The sequence below is a fragment of the Dipodomys spectabilis genome, unplaced genomic scaffold, assembly GCF_019054845.1.
Source record: "Dipodomys spectabilis isolate Male_0828 unplaced genomic scaffold, ASM1905484v1 ptg000006l, whole genome shotgun sequence".
In the NCBI taxonomy this organism is placed as follows: Eukaryota; Metazoa; Chordata; class Mammalia; order Rodentia; family Heteromyidae; genus Dipodomys; species Dipodomys spectabilis.
In genome coordinates, this window is record NW_024870683.1 from 19,599,697 (window position 1) to 19,614,671 (window position 14,975).

A 14,975-nucleotide genomic window follows, 5' to 3' on the forward strand; every position below is an offset into this window, starting at 1 on the left:
TTCCATATTTGTAAAATACTTGTATAAATGTAAAGATGATTGTAAAGTACAGGCAGAGTGAATGACCATCTAAGGACCCTAAACATCATAAGGAATGAAATGCCAGAATTCAGAGAATTCTCTATTTTCAGAATTCTCTATTTTCCTAGACCTGAAGTCACACGTTGATTCATGAGGCCTGGGACCAAGTCTTACATTAGTTTAATAGCACGAGTCTAATGTTTGTCCTGAAGTGTTGACTGGGTGACTGTAAAGAAACTCTCTGTGAAGAGATAGCTGATTACATTCTTTGAATATAGAAAGACATACATATGTGTGGCTGAAAACATTCTATAGACCCCTAGGCTTAAAGAAATAGTGTTAATTTTTGGATAACCTCCACAAGCAGAGAAGTTCACAGCTCCTCTTTTCACCGTGGTAGTGGGTTCTGCACATAAGAGGCAGCTCTGGGAGCCAAACTCTGGCTGATAGGTGCCCAGTGGACATGATTCACAAGTCTCAAGACCATTGGAAGAGTATGTGCCTTGTTTACACTGAGCTAAAAAGAAGAAAAAAATAATGTAATTAGTAATGATCATACCCAATTAATTCTGCACTGGGTAAGGGGTTCTGCATTTTAATCTAGAATAGAAAAGACATGAAGCATTCTTCTTCCTGGTGGTCAAGCACATACATTGTAGAGTTCCTGCCTCTCAATGTTACTAAATATTAGACTTGATTACTTCCATTACGGCCTGGCCTGTTAGTGTTTGGCAGTTAAAATACAGTGTGTGTTTATGATTAACTGCTGAATAACGTGAGGAATGCAGATCACAGCAAGGCACTATCGCAAGAATGAACCGTATACAGGGGAACTTGTGTACAACTTGTACAGTGTTTTCTTGAGTAATCAAAACAAACACCAATCACTCTCACATCTTTGCTACAGTGACTGAAAATTGGCTCTGCTGCTTCCTACTACTTAAGAGATGCTGCTTCACTAGAGGGCCGGAGGGAAATAGCAAAAACAAAACAAAACAAAGCAAAGCAGTCATAGTATTGGCAACAGATGCTAAGGAAAGGAAGGAAGGAAGGAAGGAAGGAAGGAAGGAAGGAAGGAAGGAAGGAAGGAAGGAAGGAAGGAAGGAAGGAAGGAAGCAAGGAAGGAAGGAAGCAAGGAAGCAAGAAAGAAAGGAAGGAAGGAAGGAAGGAAGGAAGGAAGGAAGGAAGGAAGGAAGGAAAAGTTCCAGCTATTTGATGAATGTAGATTGGTGTTTGACTTCAAGAGAGAACCATGGAATATTTCCAAAATAAGTGAATTTCTTTGTAATGGGGGAGACATTCTAGTAATATTTTATCATTAAAACAAAGAATAAATATGCTTTCAATCATGTTCTTTTATTCGTCTACTTTCTATTTTGATTTCTGAAGTGTGACAGATCTTAGAACACTAGACCCCAAAAGAAGGTATCTTGGCATAGTGGATATTTAAAGCTGAAGGAATCTGAGAAATTTATAGAAGCAGGAAGAGCTCCTTGACTTTCCCCTTCCCTTTACTCCTGAAGCAAGTCATAACACCCTTAGGGACATTAGCCTTGTTACCTAGAAAAAAGGAATATTCATATCTCTGAAGACAGAACTACGAAGAGAGTCTGAACAAACAGGCCTTGCTAAGTAATCCCTAACTTATTAACATTAGTTCACACCCCTTGATCCAACCATCCTTCTCCACTCTATCCACAAGTTTCTTTACTTCTTGGAGTGTTCATTTACAAAGACTACTAGGTCACCTAAAACTTAATGAGATAAATTGGTATGCTCTCCTCTTATTGATTAACACTTTTTTTTATAGGAGTCCTAGCCATAAATCAAGAGACGGGTGACGAAATCCTTCTTCCCATCCAGGCTGCTTCTACTTAGAATGTTCGCTAAGCCCATGCATTACCTTTGCACTCAGAGATGCCTCTGGAATGGAGGTACTCAGTGCGAGTTCCAGGAGGACAAGGCTTACACCTTAGTTGCCCTTCTTCATCTTGATAGGATCCGATCCCACAACTTTCACAGGCAGAATGCTCCAGAGAATAATGAGTTCCCAAAGGACAGTTGACTATAGAGAAAACAAGCAAAAAAACACAAATCAGTATCACAACCAGGGAAGATGCTCAAATTCTTCTTTTCCTCTGACATAAAACTAATCAAAATTGCTTCTAGGTATCATTGCTCTCATTAAATTTTGCTGCCAGAGGTCCACTCCCAACATAAACCTTTCAGAAATTTCTAGAAACCAAGAACAGTGGTTATTATGATTTGGATTTTGTTTTCCTCTTTGTTTATTTTTATTATCTTTGGGGGTTTCAATTCAACATGTCAGTTTATAAGTGCAATGCATGTTGACCAATGTTACTCTTCCAACATTCTTTCCCTTTGCTCCCACCTATCCCTTCAGGTTACATGGTTCATTTCTATATTGAATCATGATTGTATTCTCCCACCCTTCCTCTCCCAGTAGTTTTTATTTATTTTTATTAATTTTAAATTTTATTTAACTTTTTTAGTTTTTAAAATTGTTTTTATTTGTTTGCTTTTGAGAACATTCAAATTTTCATTGAGCAAGCTTGAGACTTCTGTGATGAGCCCTTAAAGTATGGGTAAAAGAGATCTGAGGATCAGAGTTCGAATGAAGCCCCAGTCCAGGAGACTGTGATCTCCAATTAATCACCAGAAAAGCAGAAGTGGAGCTGTGGCTCAAAGTAAGAACTAGCCTTGAGCAAAAATGCTCAAGGACAGCACCTAGCCTTGAGTCCAAGCCCCATGACCGCAAAGAAAAAAAAAAAAAGATTCTAGAAGAAGAGGATAAAACAATGAATATTTTGGTTAAGGTCTAGCGTGACTAAATTATTTTTTCTCAGCCAGGTACTGGCGGCTCATGACTATAGCTACTCAGGAGGCTGAGATCTGAGGATTCTGGTTTGAAATCAGCCAGGGTAGAAAAGTCTGTGAAACCCTTAACTCTAATAAACTATGCAGAAAAAGGCAGAAGTGGCACTGTGGTTCAAGTGTAGTGCTGGGAAGAAAAAAAGAATCTCAGAGACGGTGCCCAGGCCCTGAGTTCAAGCCTTGGGACCGGCACCAAAAACAAAAAAAAAACAGTTTTCTTAATTGTTCTTCTTAATATTTCCCCTTATGAAGCAGACAGCTTGGCCATCCCATCTCATTTCTAGAAACAACAACAGGCTAATACTGTGAGGTTAAACCTGCTAAGGTAAACAGAGTCCTTCCACGCTTGTAGGACTTACCCTCTTCTGAGGGCCTGTCTGAAGCATCCTCAGTTTATAAAGTCCATGGGAAACAGACTGACTGTAAAACATTTTTTTCCATGGAGATTCAGTCTATGATTTAGTGGGTTTAAAGAGCTCAACAATTCTGAGTCCAAATTGGACCATTAAACTCATTGGGAAAGCTACTATTTTTGTAGAGAAGATACTTGAAATTACTGATTAGATGATCCTGAGACATTATAATGGGTTCTCACTATCTGGTACTCACTAACAATGTCAATTCCCAGCCCTTTCCCCCTTTTCTCAAAGTGTCAGGTGCATTTATTTTGACTATGGCCTGAGTAAAATGCACTTCACAATCATTTTCAGTGATGCTGATACAAGTAGCCTGAAGGCCACCTGAGAAATGAAAAACACTGGCTAAAATGATGCCTAACTTCTCATAGAAGTGGTAGAGGAGCCCAGGAGATGCTTAGAATGACAATAATTTTACTGGACTGAATTTGTCACATTATGAAAACCCAGCAGAGCTCTTAGAATGGTAACAAGGACTATTAAAGGTGGTTTTCTAGAAAGGACTCAAGAGTCATGTCTACCGTGGCTCTTGTCTACCATAGGACTCATCTTCATCCACAGACGTTAGTTAGAGGAGATTCTATTACCTAGAAATAACTTCTGTGGGGCAACAGGTTAGAACGGATCTAGATAATGGCAGCCAAAGCAGGCCTTAAAAGATATGAGACTTGTGGGTGTTAATGACTGCTTAAGGCCTCTGGGGTGTTTTTTAAGTGATGAACAAAAATATACTTAATCTTGTGAAAATCTGACTCTCAAAAATCAAATGGTACCCCACAAACAAGTTTAAAGTTCTTGTGGTTAATTGAAGTGATGAAGTGAGAATTTTAGCTGTGATAAAGGTAGACTGTCTTAAGGTGGAATGTCTTTAGTACAAGTTGAGTAAGATGATGGAAAAAATGAATCAAGCATCCACAGTACAGTACCAAACTCTATACATTGTGAGCATTTGTAGTTACCTTGCCATTATAGACTCACCAGATACAAAGGGTCTCCTGGACCATTCTTGGAACTACTGCTAAAAGTTATGATGTGAGGATCTATTTTTAAAAATAAGGCTTGAAGCTCTCACCTAAAATATTTTCTTGTCCTGACCTGCAGTGCTTGCTTAGGTGCTTGAGACAGAATAGTAGTACTAAAAAAAAAAAAAATCACACAAGAAGAAAATGTCTTTTTCTTCACAATATTTTTTTGGGAGGAAAAGTGGCCATATTTGTCTCACTTAACTCATTATAGACTAAACCTTTGTGATCACAAGAAAAAGTCTTACCACACATGCGCCCCCTTAGCACTGAGCCTGGTCTGCAGAAGAGAAAAGCCTTTTCTGTTTCTAGTGAATTGCTATCAGCTACCAGCCTTTCTGAGGCAAGCTGGAAGGAATACATGGGCTCTGTATTGAGGGTCCTTTTCAGCTGATTCGTGATCATTTCCAATGTCTTAATGAGTCGTTGCTGATTTTCCAATTCAACGGTATCATTTCTTTCATCAGGTAATGGCACACTAGCTGAGATAAAAACAAGACAAAAGAAAACATAACACACACTATGATGTTTCAGAAAGTTGTATATAATTTGCTTTTACCAAAAGAAATGGCACCCTAAAAGCTTTTCAGGAAAAACTCACAGTAAATTGAACTACCACTCACTGAACAACTAACATATGGGTAATTTTAAGAAGCTATAACTTTTTGAGTGTATGCCAGTGCTGGGGTTTGAACTCAGCACCTTGAGTTCTAAGCTTGTTGTTTTCAGTCATGGCTGGCACTCTAACACTTGAGCTATACCTCTACTTCTAGCGTTTTGGTGACTAATTGGAGATAAGAGTTTCAGGGAGTTTCCTGCTCTGGCTGGCTTCAAACTATGATCCTGTTACCTCAGCTTCCTCAGTAGCTAGGATTACAGGTATGAGCCACTAGTACCTGGCTAATATAATTTGTTTTATTCCTTTCACATGCTGGATTTTCATCACCTTTTGAGCAGAGATCTTTACTATCACGGATTAAATTGCTGTAATTTCTTGTGTTTTAAAAACATACTTAGTTCACACCAAAATGGAAATAAAACAAGATATTTGTTGCTGTGGGACAAGCAATGTGATATTAAATAGAATAACAAAACAACAACAAGTCAAAACCTGGTTGAGAATGCTGTCTCTAATTCTCAGTTCTGAGGTCATTTGTTAATAATGATAATAAATGAGAGGTTTGCGAATTAGGTTTCCAACTCCAAATCTCACTTAATATTATCTTTTCAAACAGAAAGTTTATCCTTACCTGTGATGTTAAAAATTAACCGGATTTTGTGGTCAGATGATGGGGCACTTCTTGCAATCCGTGGAGATCTGGCTTGGCTCAGGTCAGTGTTTGTCCCCTGCACAGTGTCCAGAAAGTCATCGTAAGAGTAATCTAGCCTATTAGCTGTGCTCCAGCCTCCGGGTCCTGGCAGTTGGGGCAGAGAGACAAATGATTGTATAGTAGTAGCATCTTCCAAAGTGTGTTTAAGTTCTAATGGTAAGTTTCAAGTCAAACTGCACTTTGACCATTTAAAAGATATGTGTCACGTACAGGGTTTGGTCTACAATCTTATATTGTAATTTGGGTATATTGTACTTTGAGTATACTAAAAGACTTACTCGAAAGGAAGGCCCTGTGTAGATATATAGGCATGTATCCTATCCTGTCTTTGAGTTAATAATTACCCTAGTTTTAGAGGTAAACAGGAGTAGGTGCTGAATTCTGATCTATTTTTATTTCCCTTAATGAACTGCTACAAAGAAAATTGGCTTTCCATATACATTTAATGGATCTATTCAGAATGCCATGGCATATTTGCCATACCTGCAATGTATTTTGAAAGGGTGGTAGTTTCTAAAACTAAATGTAACAACCTATTAGCACATAATCAAATTATACAGCCACCCTACAACCAATTAATAAGAGTAAATTTCCTAGATTACACCACCTTTGTGGAATTATTCCACTTTGCATCGCCATTTAGAAAACTATGGACACTAAGTAATGCAATTACCAATCGCAAAGCCATTGTCATAGTCATAATTATACTCCAGGCAATATTTTTTGGTCAAGTCCTCCAGCCTGCATTCTATATCATCAGCATCACTACAAAATGATGGGACCTGCAAATCAAATGAAGAAAGCAAGATGTCAATCACACCTGTGTGCTTTGGGTAAACCCTTTGTTCCCCTGGCTTTCATATTTCTATTAGCAGGAATGGAGGGAAGGTTCTGCATGCTCCTGAAAAGACCTCTAGTCTCCTCTCTTCTTTTCCTCCAGCTTCTAACTACTTAAATTAGTCTTGCCCTTTCTATCTCTTCTACATCACTCACCACTGGGAGCCCAGGAATCTTGAGATAGTTCTGTCTCTAGACTTTCAGCCCATATACCACATGATGATCTGGGTATTTTTTTCTTTCTCTTCCTCTTCCTCTGAGGCTGGCCTGGAACTCACTATGTAGCACAGGCTGGTCTCAAACTTGTAATCCCCTTACCTCCTGAGTGCTGAGATTACAGGCATGTGCCACCACCGGGCCTGCCTCACACTCTTTTCTGACCCTGTCCATCCCCTTGACTCTTCTGTCTGCCCCCTGGTGCTGCCAGTCAGTAAAAGGCAAACTTTCTACTATTCCTACCTCTTGTCTTTATGCTCCCTTCACCTTTGTCCAACTGGAATCAACTTTCTAGTTCTGGGGAATATTTTCCAGCAAATAATTCTGAAAACAGTAGAAATTCTAGACTCCTGGAGATCTGGATAGGCCTGGAATCAGAGGAACTCTCTTATGGAATCTGTTTTCAGAATATATCCCAAATTCTTTTCTCACCACCTCCCATCTACCTGAATCACCATCGTCTCTTGCTTTAGCTTCTTATTGCCATCTTTTTCTCTCTCCATTTCTTGCTCTCCTTCTGCTTCTACTATTGTTTAGGGTTACTCACATAACCCTAGTTTCGTTAAAACACTTTCCATCTCAATCAGAATAAATATCAGTCTTTACCATGACTTTCAAGGCTTTCCAGTTGACTTCTCATCTCAGTTCTACTTTTTCTACCCAGTGTGATCTCTACGGCTCATCCCTCTATCCTTTACTCCTGCCACTCTAACCTCTTTATACAAGTTCAAACTTCCAAGCCCATACTGCCTCAGTGCCTTTATGGGTCTGGTATAATTAATATGTGGACATTATTGCCTTTTAAATCATCGATCAGTAGTAATAGAGGCCTAATAAGTGTAGTATTTTCTTGGTTTCCTACCAGTAATGATAATTATTTTTCTCTTTGGAATTTTGTGTTATTAAATGGATTTAAATAAAGTCTTTTAAAAAATAAGATGTTTATTAAATGGATGCAATGTAATGCAGTTAATATATTTATAACAATGCTTGGTGCATGGCAAACAGTACTATAAAATACTTCTAAATACTATAAAATATATGTTAGCAAATAAAGTGCTACCCACTCCATCAGACATTCAGATATCTTACATAACATCTTTCCTGCCTTTAAAATGTTTCATATAATTAAATATATTAGTCTACATTTTTTGTAATTGCTGAAAGAGCCCTAAACAACTATGAATGAAAAAGAAAATACTTTAAATGTTCAATTCACTCCTCATCATAAAAGAATATAGTTTACAATGTTAGGTGTTTCTGTTAGATTTTTAAATTATAGGATAGTTATTCTCAAAGCACAGGTCTCCCAGTGTTTCTGACTTTCTGAATTGGAGTATTTTTTTTTCAAGGTAATATTTAAATGTAGATTGGTTTATCATATATTCCAGAAGCCCAAAATTAATTAGCAATCCTAACTATCAGGTACAATTTTGGATCACAAATAGAGAAATTATCAGGGGTGGGAATTCGAGTTGTCACCAACAGAGAGAACTCATAACCCTCTCAGCATCCTTTAAAATATGACATAAAATAAAGGAGCACTTCTGACTTACCATTTTCCCCAGAGTAGTCTCAAAGGCCTCCGAAAACTTTCTCAACAGATCCATATCATCGCAGCGAGTTGCTTTGTACAGTGTCACAAAGGATTTGAACCCATGGTTTGCAAAACGTTTTACTGGAAAATGTTAGGCAAAACAGCTTCAGTTGGTTAGTGTTTCTGAAGCAAAGATTTATCTTTCTATGGAATAACGGACGCTTAAAAATTTAAATCTAACGTGATTGTTCTAAAAATAAGATATGACAAACAAAATTCCTGTGTATTAATCAATTACCAACAACTGTGTGCCAAGCCGAATTGTACACAGTTACTCAGTAATGGGGTTTGCTTTTGATCTATTACTCTTTATCTTCCAATTAGATGAAAAAGTGAGACTAAGTGTGAGAATATGAGATCTTTTGATCCTTGATGGATCTAAGTTCTTTTTATTTTTATCTCTAAGTGTATATCATATATTTACATTTTCAACTAACATGTTAAAAAGTCTCCAAATATTTTATACAGATTCATATTCCTTGAAAGTATAATTTCCACAGAGACAAATTTCTTCTTGGATCAAGAGTATGTATTGTTAGATTTACCAAGATGTTCCAAAATATTCAGGAGCAATATCTCCTAACAGTGGCCTCCAACGATCTTAAATTGTAGAAGACGTGAGTGACCTTGCTTCTATTTAATTCTTTAATTTGAAAAAAAAAATAGTTCATGTAAGTGAACTTTACTGGATATATATATATGTGTGTGAGCATATACATTCATATTTATATTTGGCATTTAAACTCCATCAGTAGTATTAGATCAAAGATTCATACCAGAAAATAAGTTACATAAGACATTGGGTTATTTTTTGTGTGTATGTGCTGGAACTGAGGCTTTGAACTCAGGGACTAGTCGCTATCTCTTATTTTCATTCAAGGCTGGTGCTTTACTTGTACTATACCTCCAACTTGCAGCTTTTTAGACATAAGACTCTCATGGATTTAACTGCCTGGGCTGGCTTCAATGTGTGAGCCTCAGCTCTCAGCCTCTTGAATAGCTAAAATTACAGGCGTGAGCCACTGGTACCCCAGCTGAGTAACTTATAGCAACAAATATTTCAGATTATAGAAGAGCTCTAAATCTATACCCTGTCTGAACAGAATGCAATGTATCTATTTATTTAATGCTTTATATGGGATATTAACTTAAATGTAAGTTCTTCTAGCAAGGATGAGACTGAAAATTTCATATTAACAGGTCAAGAACTACATGGTAACAGATCTATTCATATACTTCTGATAAACTGTGAGTTAGCCAAGATGCTTTGTTATAGCAACCTGATCTAGAACATAACTATGGTGGCTAATATTTTAAACTCAGGGAAGAAGAATTCTCTTGTTCATAAACATTTCAAATTTGTGACTCCCTTATCCACTAATTCCCATTGAAAGGCAATCATCCTCTTTAAAAGAAATATGCATGTAAATATACCATAAAAGGGTCCAGAATAAAATTAAAACTTACTAGCACAGTCTGGCCATTCAGTGGAATATGGTGGCTTCCAAATACCATCTTCAAAAGCACAATAATAATGCTCAGTGGACCCTTCCGTGAAATCATAGCCCTCCAGGCAACTTAACGTGCAGTTAACTCCAGCGCTATCCTGGGCACAGGTAAAATTCCCATTTATAGGTGTAAAGGGAACTTCACAGGGAGAAGCTGTGTTAAAAATAACATGGTATTACTCATACATAGTGCTATGCAAAGTATAAATAAAATTCCAGATGTTTAAGCTGAGGTGTTTTTTTTAAGGATTCTTCCTATCTGTCACTATCTCTAAGAATATTTTCCTACATATCCTCAGTGTAAGAACGTGCCAATGACTGCTTTTGGTTTTTGTCTGGGCACACATCAAAATTCATGTCTATGTGCACTTAGGAGGATAGTTCATAATTATTTATGAATCTGTATGATTATTTTGACATTTCTTTAATAAAAGTGAAGAGTGCATAGTAGTCTTGTGCTGCAAAATCATTTTCAGAATCCTTCTTCAAACGTGCAAATTAGATGACTAAAATAATACTTTGTCACTTAGAGAAAACGTTAGTAAAATGGTAAAGGGTTGCTAATGACATCTGGAAAAAATATCTCTATCAATCAGTATTTTAACTTTGAAAATCCAATGTGCCCTTCCTTCACAAAACAGAAGACTATAGTAATCAGATATTATGACATGTCAATTGGGTTTTGGGGGGTGTCTCATGAAGAGAATACCTTTTATGACAATGTGGATGTCACATGTTCTGTTATTGCCTGAAGGGTCAGTGGCTGTATACTGCACCACAGTCTCCCCATGAGGGAAAAGGTCTCCTTGTGTGTGGCTTTTGGTGATGATCAAGTCAGAGCCTAGAAAAGAAAGGAAGCATGGCATGTTTGCATTAGACTGGTCTCCAGTTATTTTACTAGTCTTTATGTGATCTGAAGTTTCAGTTTCTCTATATGCAAATCAGTAGGGCTTTCCACATATGTTGTTATGTTCACTAGAAGAAAAGGAAAGGTTTGCTATATGTTCTATCACATAGGAATAGTATGTTCCAAAGCTCCATTAGATTGAGGCATTTTTCTGATATGGGTTTTCTTTAAATAAATCAGCTAGAATATTAGGAGTTTAAAAAATATATTTATTTTATTGTTGCTTTTCTGTGTTTCAGTAAAAACTTTAGAGTGAATTTCTGCTATATTTGCTTATCTTTTTTCCTACTTTTTTTTCAATGACCCTTTGTCAATTTATTTGGGTCATGTTTAAGAATGAGTCTAAATATATAGCTTGGACTAGAGATTACAAACAGAATTCAGAGCTCATTTTTCAAAAGAATTATAGGCTTGGAGATGCCATCAATTCATTAGAACACCTCCAGTTACAAAAAACTTAGTGTAGCTCTAATAAATGTCCATGTATAATTATACTAGCATTAAAACATATTGCCTTACATAATTACCCATCCTGTTTAGGAGAGTTGTGATTTGCTTTCCACTTCCCTTACCCTCTTACAGAGCTTTTGCAAAACAAAAATAATTCAGTGTTCCCATGATGATCCCCAAATCCTCATATCTCACCTGAGTTGTCTGAGAACTGAGGCTCATCCCAGCTGGCAATGTACTTCTTCTCTGAGGTCTGGATTGGAGGTGGAGATCTACACAAGTCTATTACAGGGGGCTCTTCATCTAAAGAACATGAAATCAAATGATTAAGTCACAATCTGTGAGAACAGTTACAGGCTCTGGAAAAAGAAGGAAATCTGCAATGTAAGTTGATCTTGAAAGAAACAAGGCTGTTTCAGTGGTCCCTTTGATGATGAGGTATATCTGATTTGCAATTCCAACATCAAAAGAAAGAGCTGTATTTTGCTAGGCTATTCTTTGTCTGTTGAAGAAATATCAGGATCCTGAAATTACTGTGATCACAGCTGTGTGGAAAGCATTCCAGATGTGATGACCACTGAATTTGTGGGTTCTGTCCACAATGGTTTAGGAGACCCACCCAGGGAGGACGAGAAAACTTTTCCAGATAAACTGAAAGAATGAAAATGGCAAAAAAAAAACCTAGTCACTCTCCTCCTCCGTCTCCTATCTGACAGGTCAAGACAGGGTTGACAGTTAATTCAATAGTAGGATCATATGGTAGAGATCTGGGTCATGTCATAGACCAAGCAACAGATGCGTGAGGCCTGATGTTGCTGCAAAGCTGGCAGGCTATGGCCAAAGGTAAGACTCTCCCAGGAGGCTAAGGCAGGTATATTCTAGATGAAGACAAAGAATAAGGTATGGGCTTGGAACTGGGGAAATGGAGAAGACATAATGTCACCTACAGAAGTTAAACAACTCTGAATCTATTACTAAGTATTAGAATTCAAATTGAAAAGAGGATCTGAGGTTGGCTGGGTGAGCCAGGTTTCAAAGCCCTGGTTGAACTTGGTGGAATTTTTGGAGGTCAGTAAAGAACAACAATGAGGTTTTTAGTGAGAGGAACTAAGGCCAGGAGTTCCGGTCACACACAGGAGTTAACAGCCACCACCAGTGACGCACAGAACCACAAGAGGCAGAAAACACAATCTCAGTATCCTAATCTCCTCACCCCAGTTCTAATATTTCTGTGACACTCTGGCAGTTCTGTGAACCCCCTGCCCTGTGTCTTTTTGGTATAATTCTGAAAAAATCTTGCAAAAGATTGTTTAAGGCCAGGGAGAGATCTATCTCATTAACATGCAAATAAAGTGTGTATGTATTGACTGGCAAATTGCTATCTTGATTTCAAATGGAACTTGAAAAAGTCATTTCCTTCATAGCCAGTCCTTCCCAGGAAAAGCGTTCATGTTCTGTTCTGTTCTTTTCTCCTTCCTTCCTTCCTTCCTTCCTTCCTTCCTTCCTTCCTTCCTTCCTTCCTTCCTTCCTTCCTTCCTTCCTTCCTTCCTTCCTCCCTCCCTCCCTCCCTCCCTCCCTTCCTTCCTTCCTTCCTTCCTTTTCTTTCTTTCTCTCTCTCTCTTTCTTTCCTTTCTTTCTTTCTCTCTATAAACCACGTACACGATTTGAAGAAGACTTACCAATAACCTTTATATAGAAAGTGCAGCTGGCGTGGTTGTTGGACAGGTCAGTTGCTGTGTAGGTGATAGCTACTTCTCCAATTGGAAAAAGATAGGGTGGGGTAAAGGTTGGATGAACATGGATTGACACCTTTCAGAGACAAACATTTTGAAAGTTAAAATTTATGTCAATAGTACCCATAGCTTCATTCCCTTTTGATTTCTATATTATTGGCAAAACAACATTAAAATAATAAAATATTTCTGGGCAGAAAAGGAAAGGAAATGAGCCGTAGCTTGTTGATGTATTTTTTCTAGATTATTCTATGCATAGTTTGTAGTGCTAGCATGCTTATGAATATTGTTCATAAGCATAACTATCTTAAAACATTTGCATGTTCTTACATGGTCTTTAAAATTGAAGATGACTTTTAAATGTTTTCATATTTAAATGTTTCTATATTGCCCTGCAGAACAAATACCTGAACATTTTTTAAGGAAAATTTTTGTTGAAGGATATTAGCTTGATTCCAGCATTGTACTTTGCAAATAAGTCTAGGATGGACTATTTTGCACTGATAATTGGGGGAGGGAAGAATCGGGAGGCGGGGAGGAAAGGGATGGTAGGGGAACAACAAAGGAGGGGGTAACAATGCTCGATAGGAAATGGACTCATGACCTTACTCTCTGTACAGTATCTTTACAATAAAATATATATATTAAAAATTTAGTGCCTCATAATGCCTATGAACAGAATTAACTCCAGACCATTAACATTTCATTGGAAGATAATACAAATACTTCTTTCCAAAGCATAGTAAGAATTTGCATTTCCATTGTCAGATACCTATCGTGTCATTGTCAAAGTTTTTAGAAAGCAAATTGTATGGCACTAGGTCATTATTTTAATTCAGATTTTATTTTATTTTTTCATTCTAAGCATTCAACCTAGGGCTTCATATATATCAGGCAAGCACTCTACCACTGAGATACATCCAGCTTCAGTTTCTTAATGTTTTAGGCTAAGATTACATTCTCTTTATTTTTATTTTTATTTTATTTTATTTACTTTTTTTTACATTCTCTTTTTTAAAAAATAAGTTTTATCTTTTTTGTTGGTCATGGGGCTTGAACTCTGGGCTTGGGTGCTGTCACTGTGCTCTTCAGCTCAAGGTGAGTGCTCTACCACTTGAGCCACAGCGCCACTTCCTAAGTTTTTTTTTTTTATTGTGAAAATACCTTACAGAGGGGTTACAGTTACATGAGCAAGGTAATAAGTACATTTCTTATCAAGCATTGTTGTCTCCTCCTTTGTTTTTCCCCTACCATCCCTTCCCTCCCATCTCCATGACTATACTCCCCACCCCCAAAGTTGTAAAGTTTGTTTTTCCACATAGCATCTTGTACATCTCATTGTTGCAATGAGTCCACCTGTATCCCTATTTAAACAATTTGTTTTTTCCCTTCCCCTCCCCAAATTATACCAACATCACATACAGTGAAAACAGGGGTTATACCATGCGGGAGGGACATACAAAGCAACAAAATGATCACCTTATAAATACGTTAGAAACAATAGCAAGAAAGAAAAAACCACTTGTGTCCTTATCTTGGGGTTCATTTCACCTAACATCATCTTATCTGACCTTTTCTGCTTGTCCCAGACATATACTAGTTCTTGCAAATACGGGAAACCATGGGACCTATGTGTCTTTGGGCCTGGCTTACTTCACTTAATATAATTTTTTCCAAGTCTTTCCATTTCCTAACAAATGGGGCAATGTCATTCTTTCTGATGGAGGCATAGAATTCCATTGTGTATATATATCACATTTTCTTGACCCATTCATCTACTGAAGGGCATCTGGGTTGGTTCCAAATAAGATTACATTCTCATGTTTGCAAGACATTTATAGTTTTACCTTAATCTATTCCAAAATTTTGATATAATCAAAATTTTATCAGTATATTATTTAATAAACATTCTCATCTTTGTTTTGCAACTTTATTTTTCTGTAGTTTGAAATGTCTTTTTAATTTAAAGAATAATAAAAACTTAAAAGGAACTCATATAGTCAAATCTATTTATCTTCCAACTATATTTAACAAATCCAAAC

General features: G+C 37.2%; 1 protein-coding gene across 1 annotated transcript in view; it reads right to left on the minus strand.

Annotated features, from left to right (window-relative positions):
* Svep1 (sushi, von Willebrand factor type A, EGF and pentraxin domain containing 1) overlaps positions 1–14,975 on the minus strand; it is a 159,160-nt gene that overhangs the window by 78,249 nt on the left and 65,936 nt on the right. The window contains exons 9-18 of the mRNA XM_042695890.1: positions 12,880–13,009; positions 11,396–11,503; positions 10,553–10,684; positions 9,803–9,997; positions 8,295–8,416; positions 6,359–6,467; positions 5,605–5,769; positions 4,603–4,836; positions 1,925–2,086; positions 377–538 (exon numbers count right to left, since the gene is read on the minus strand). Of these exons, the coding sequence (XP_042551824.1) occupies positions 377–538; positions 1,925–2,086; positions 4,603–4,836; positions 5,605–5,769; positions 6,359–6,467; positions 8,295–8,416; positions 9,803–9,997; positions 10,553–10,684; positions 11,396–11,503; positions 12,880–13,009 (1,519 nt within the window). The remainder of the gene's footprint in view (positions 1–376; positions 539–1,924; positions 2,087–4,602; positions 4,837–5,604; positions 5,770–6,358; positions 6,468–8,294; positions 8,417–9,802; positions 9,998–10,552; positions 10,685–11,395; positions 11,504–12,879; positions 13,010–14,975) is intronic.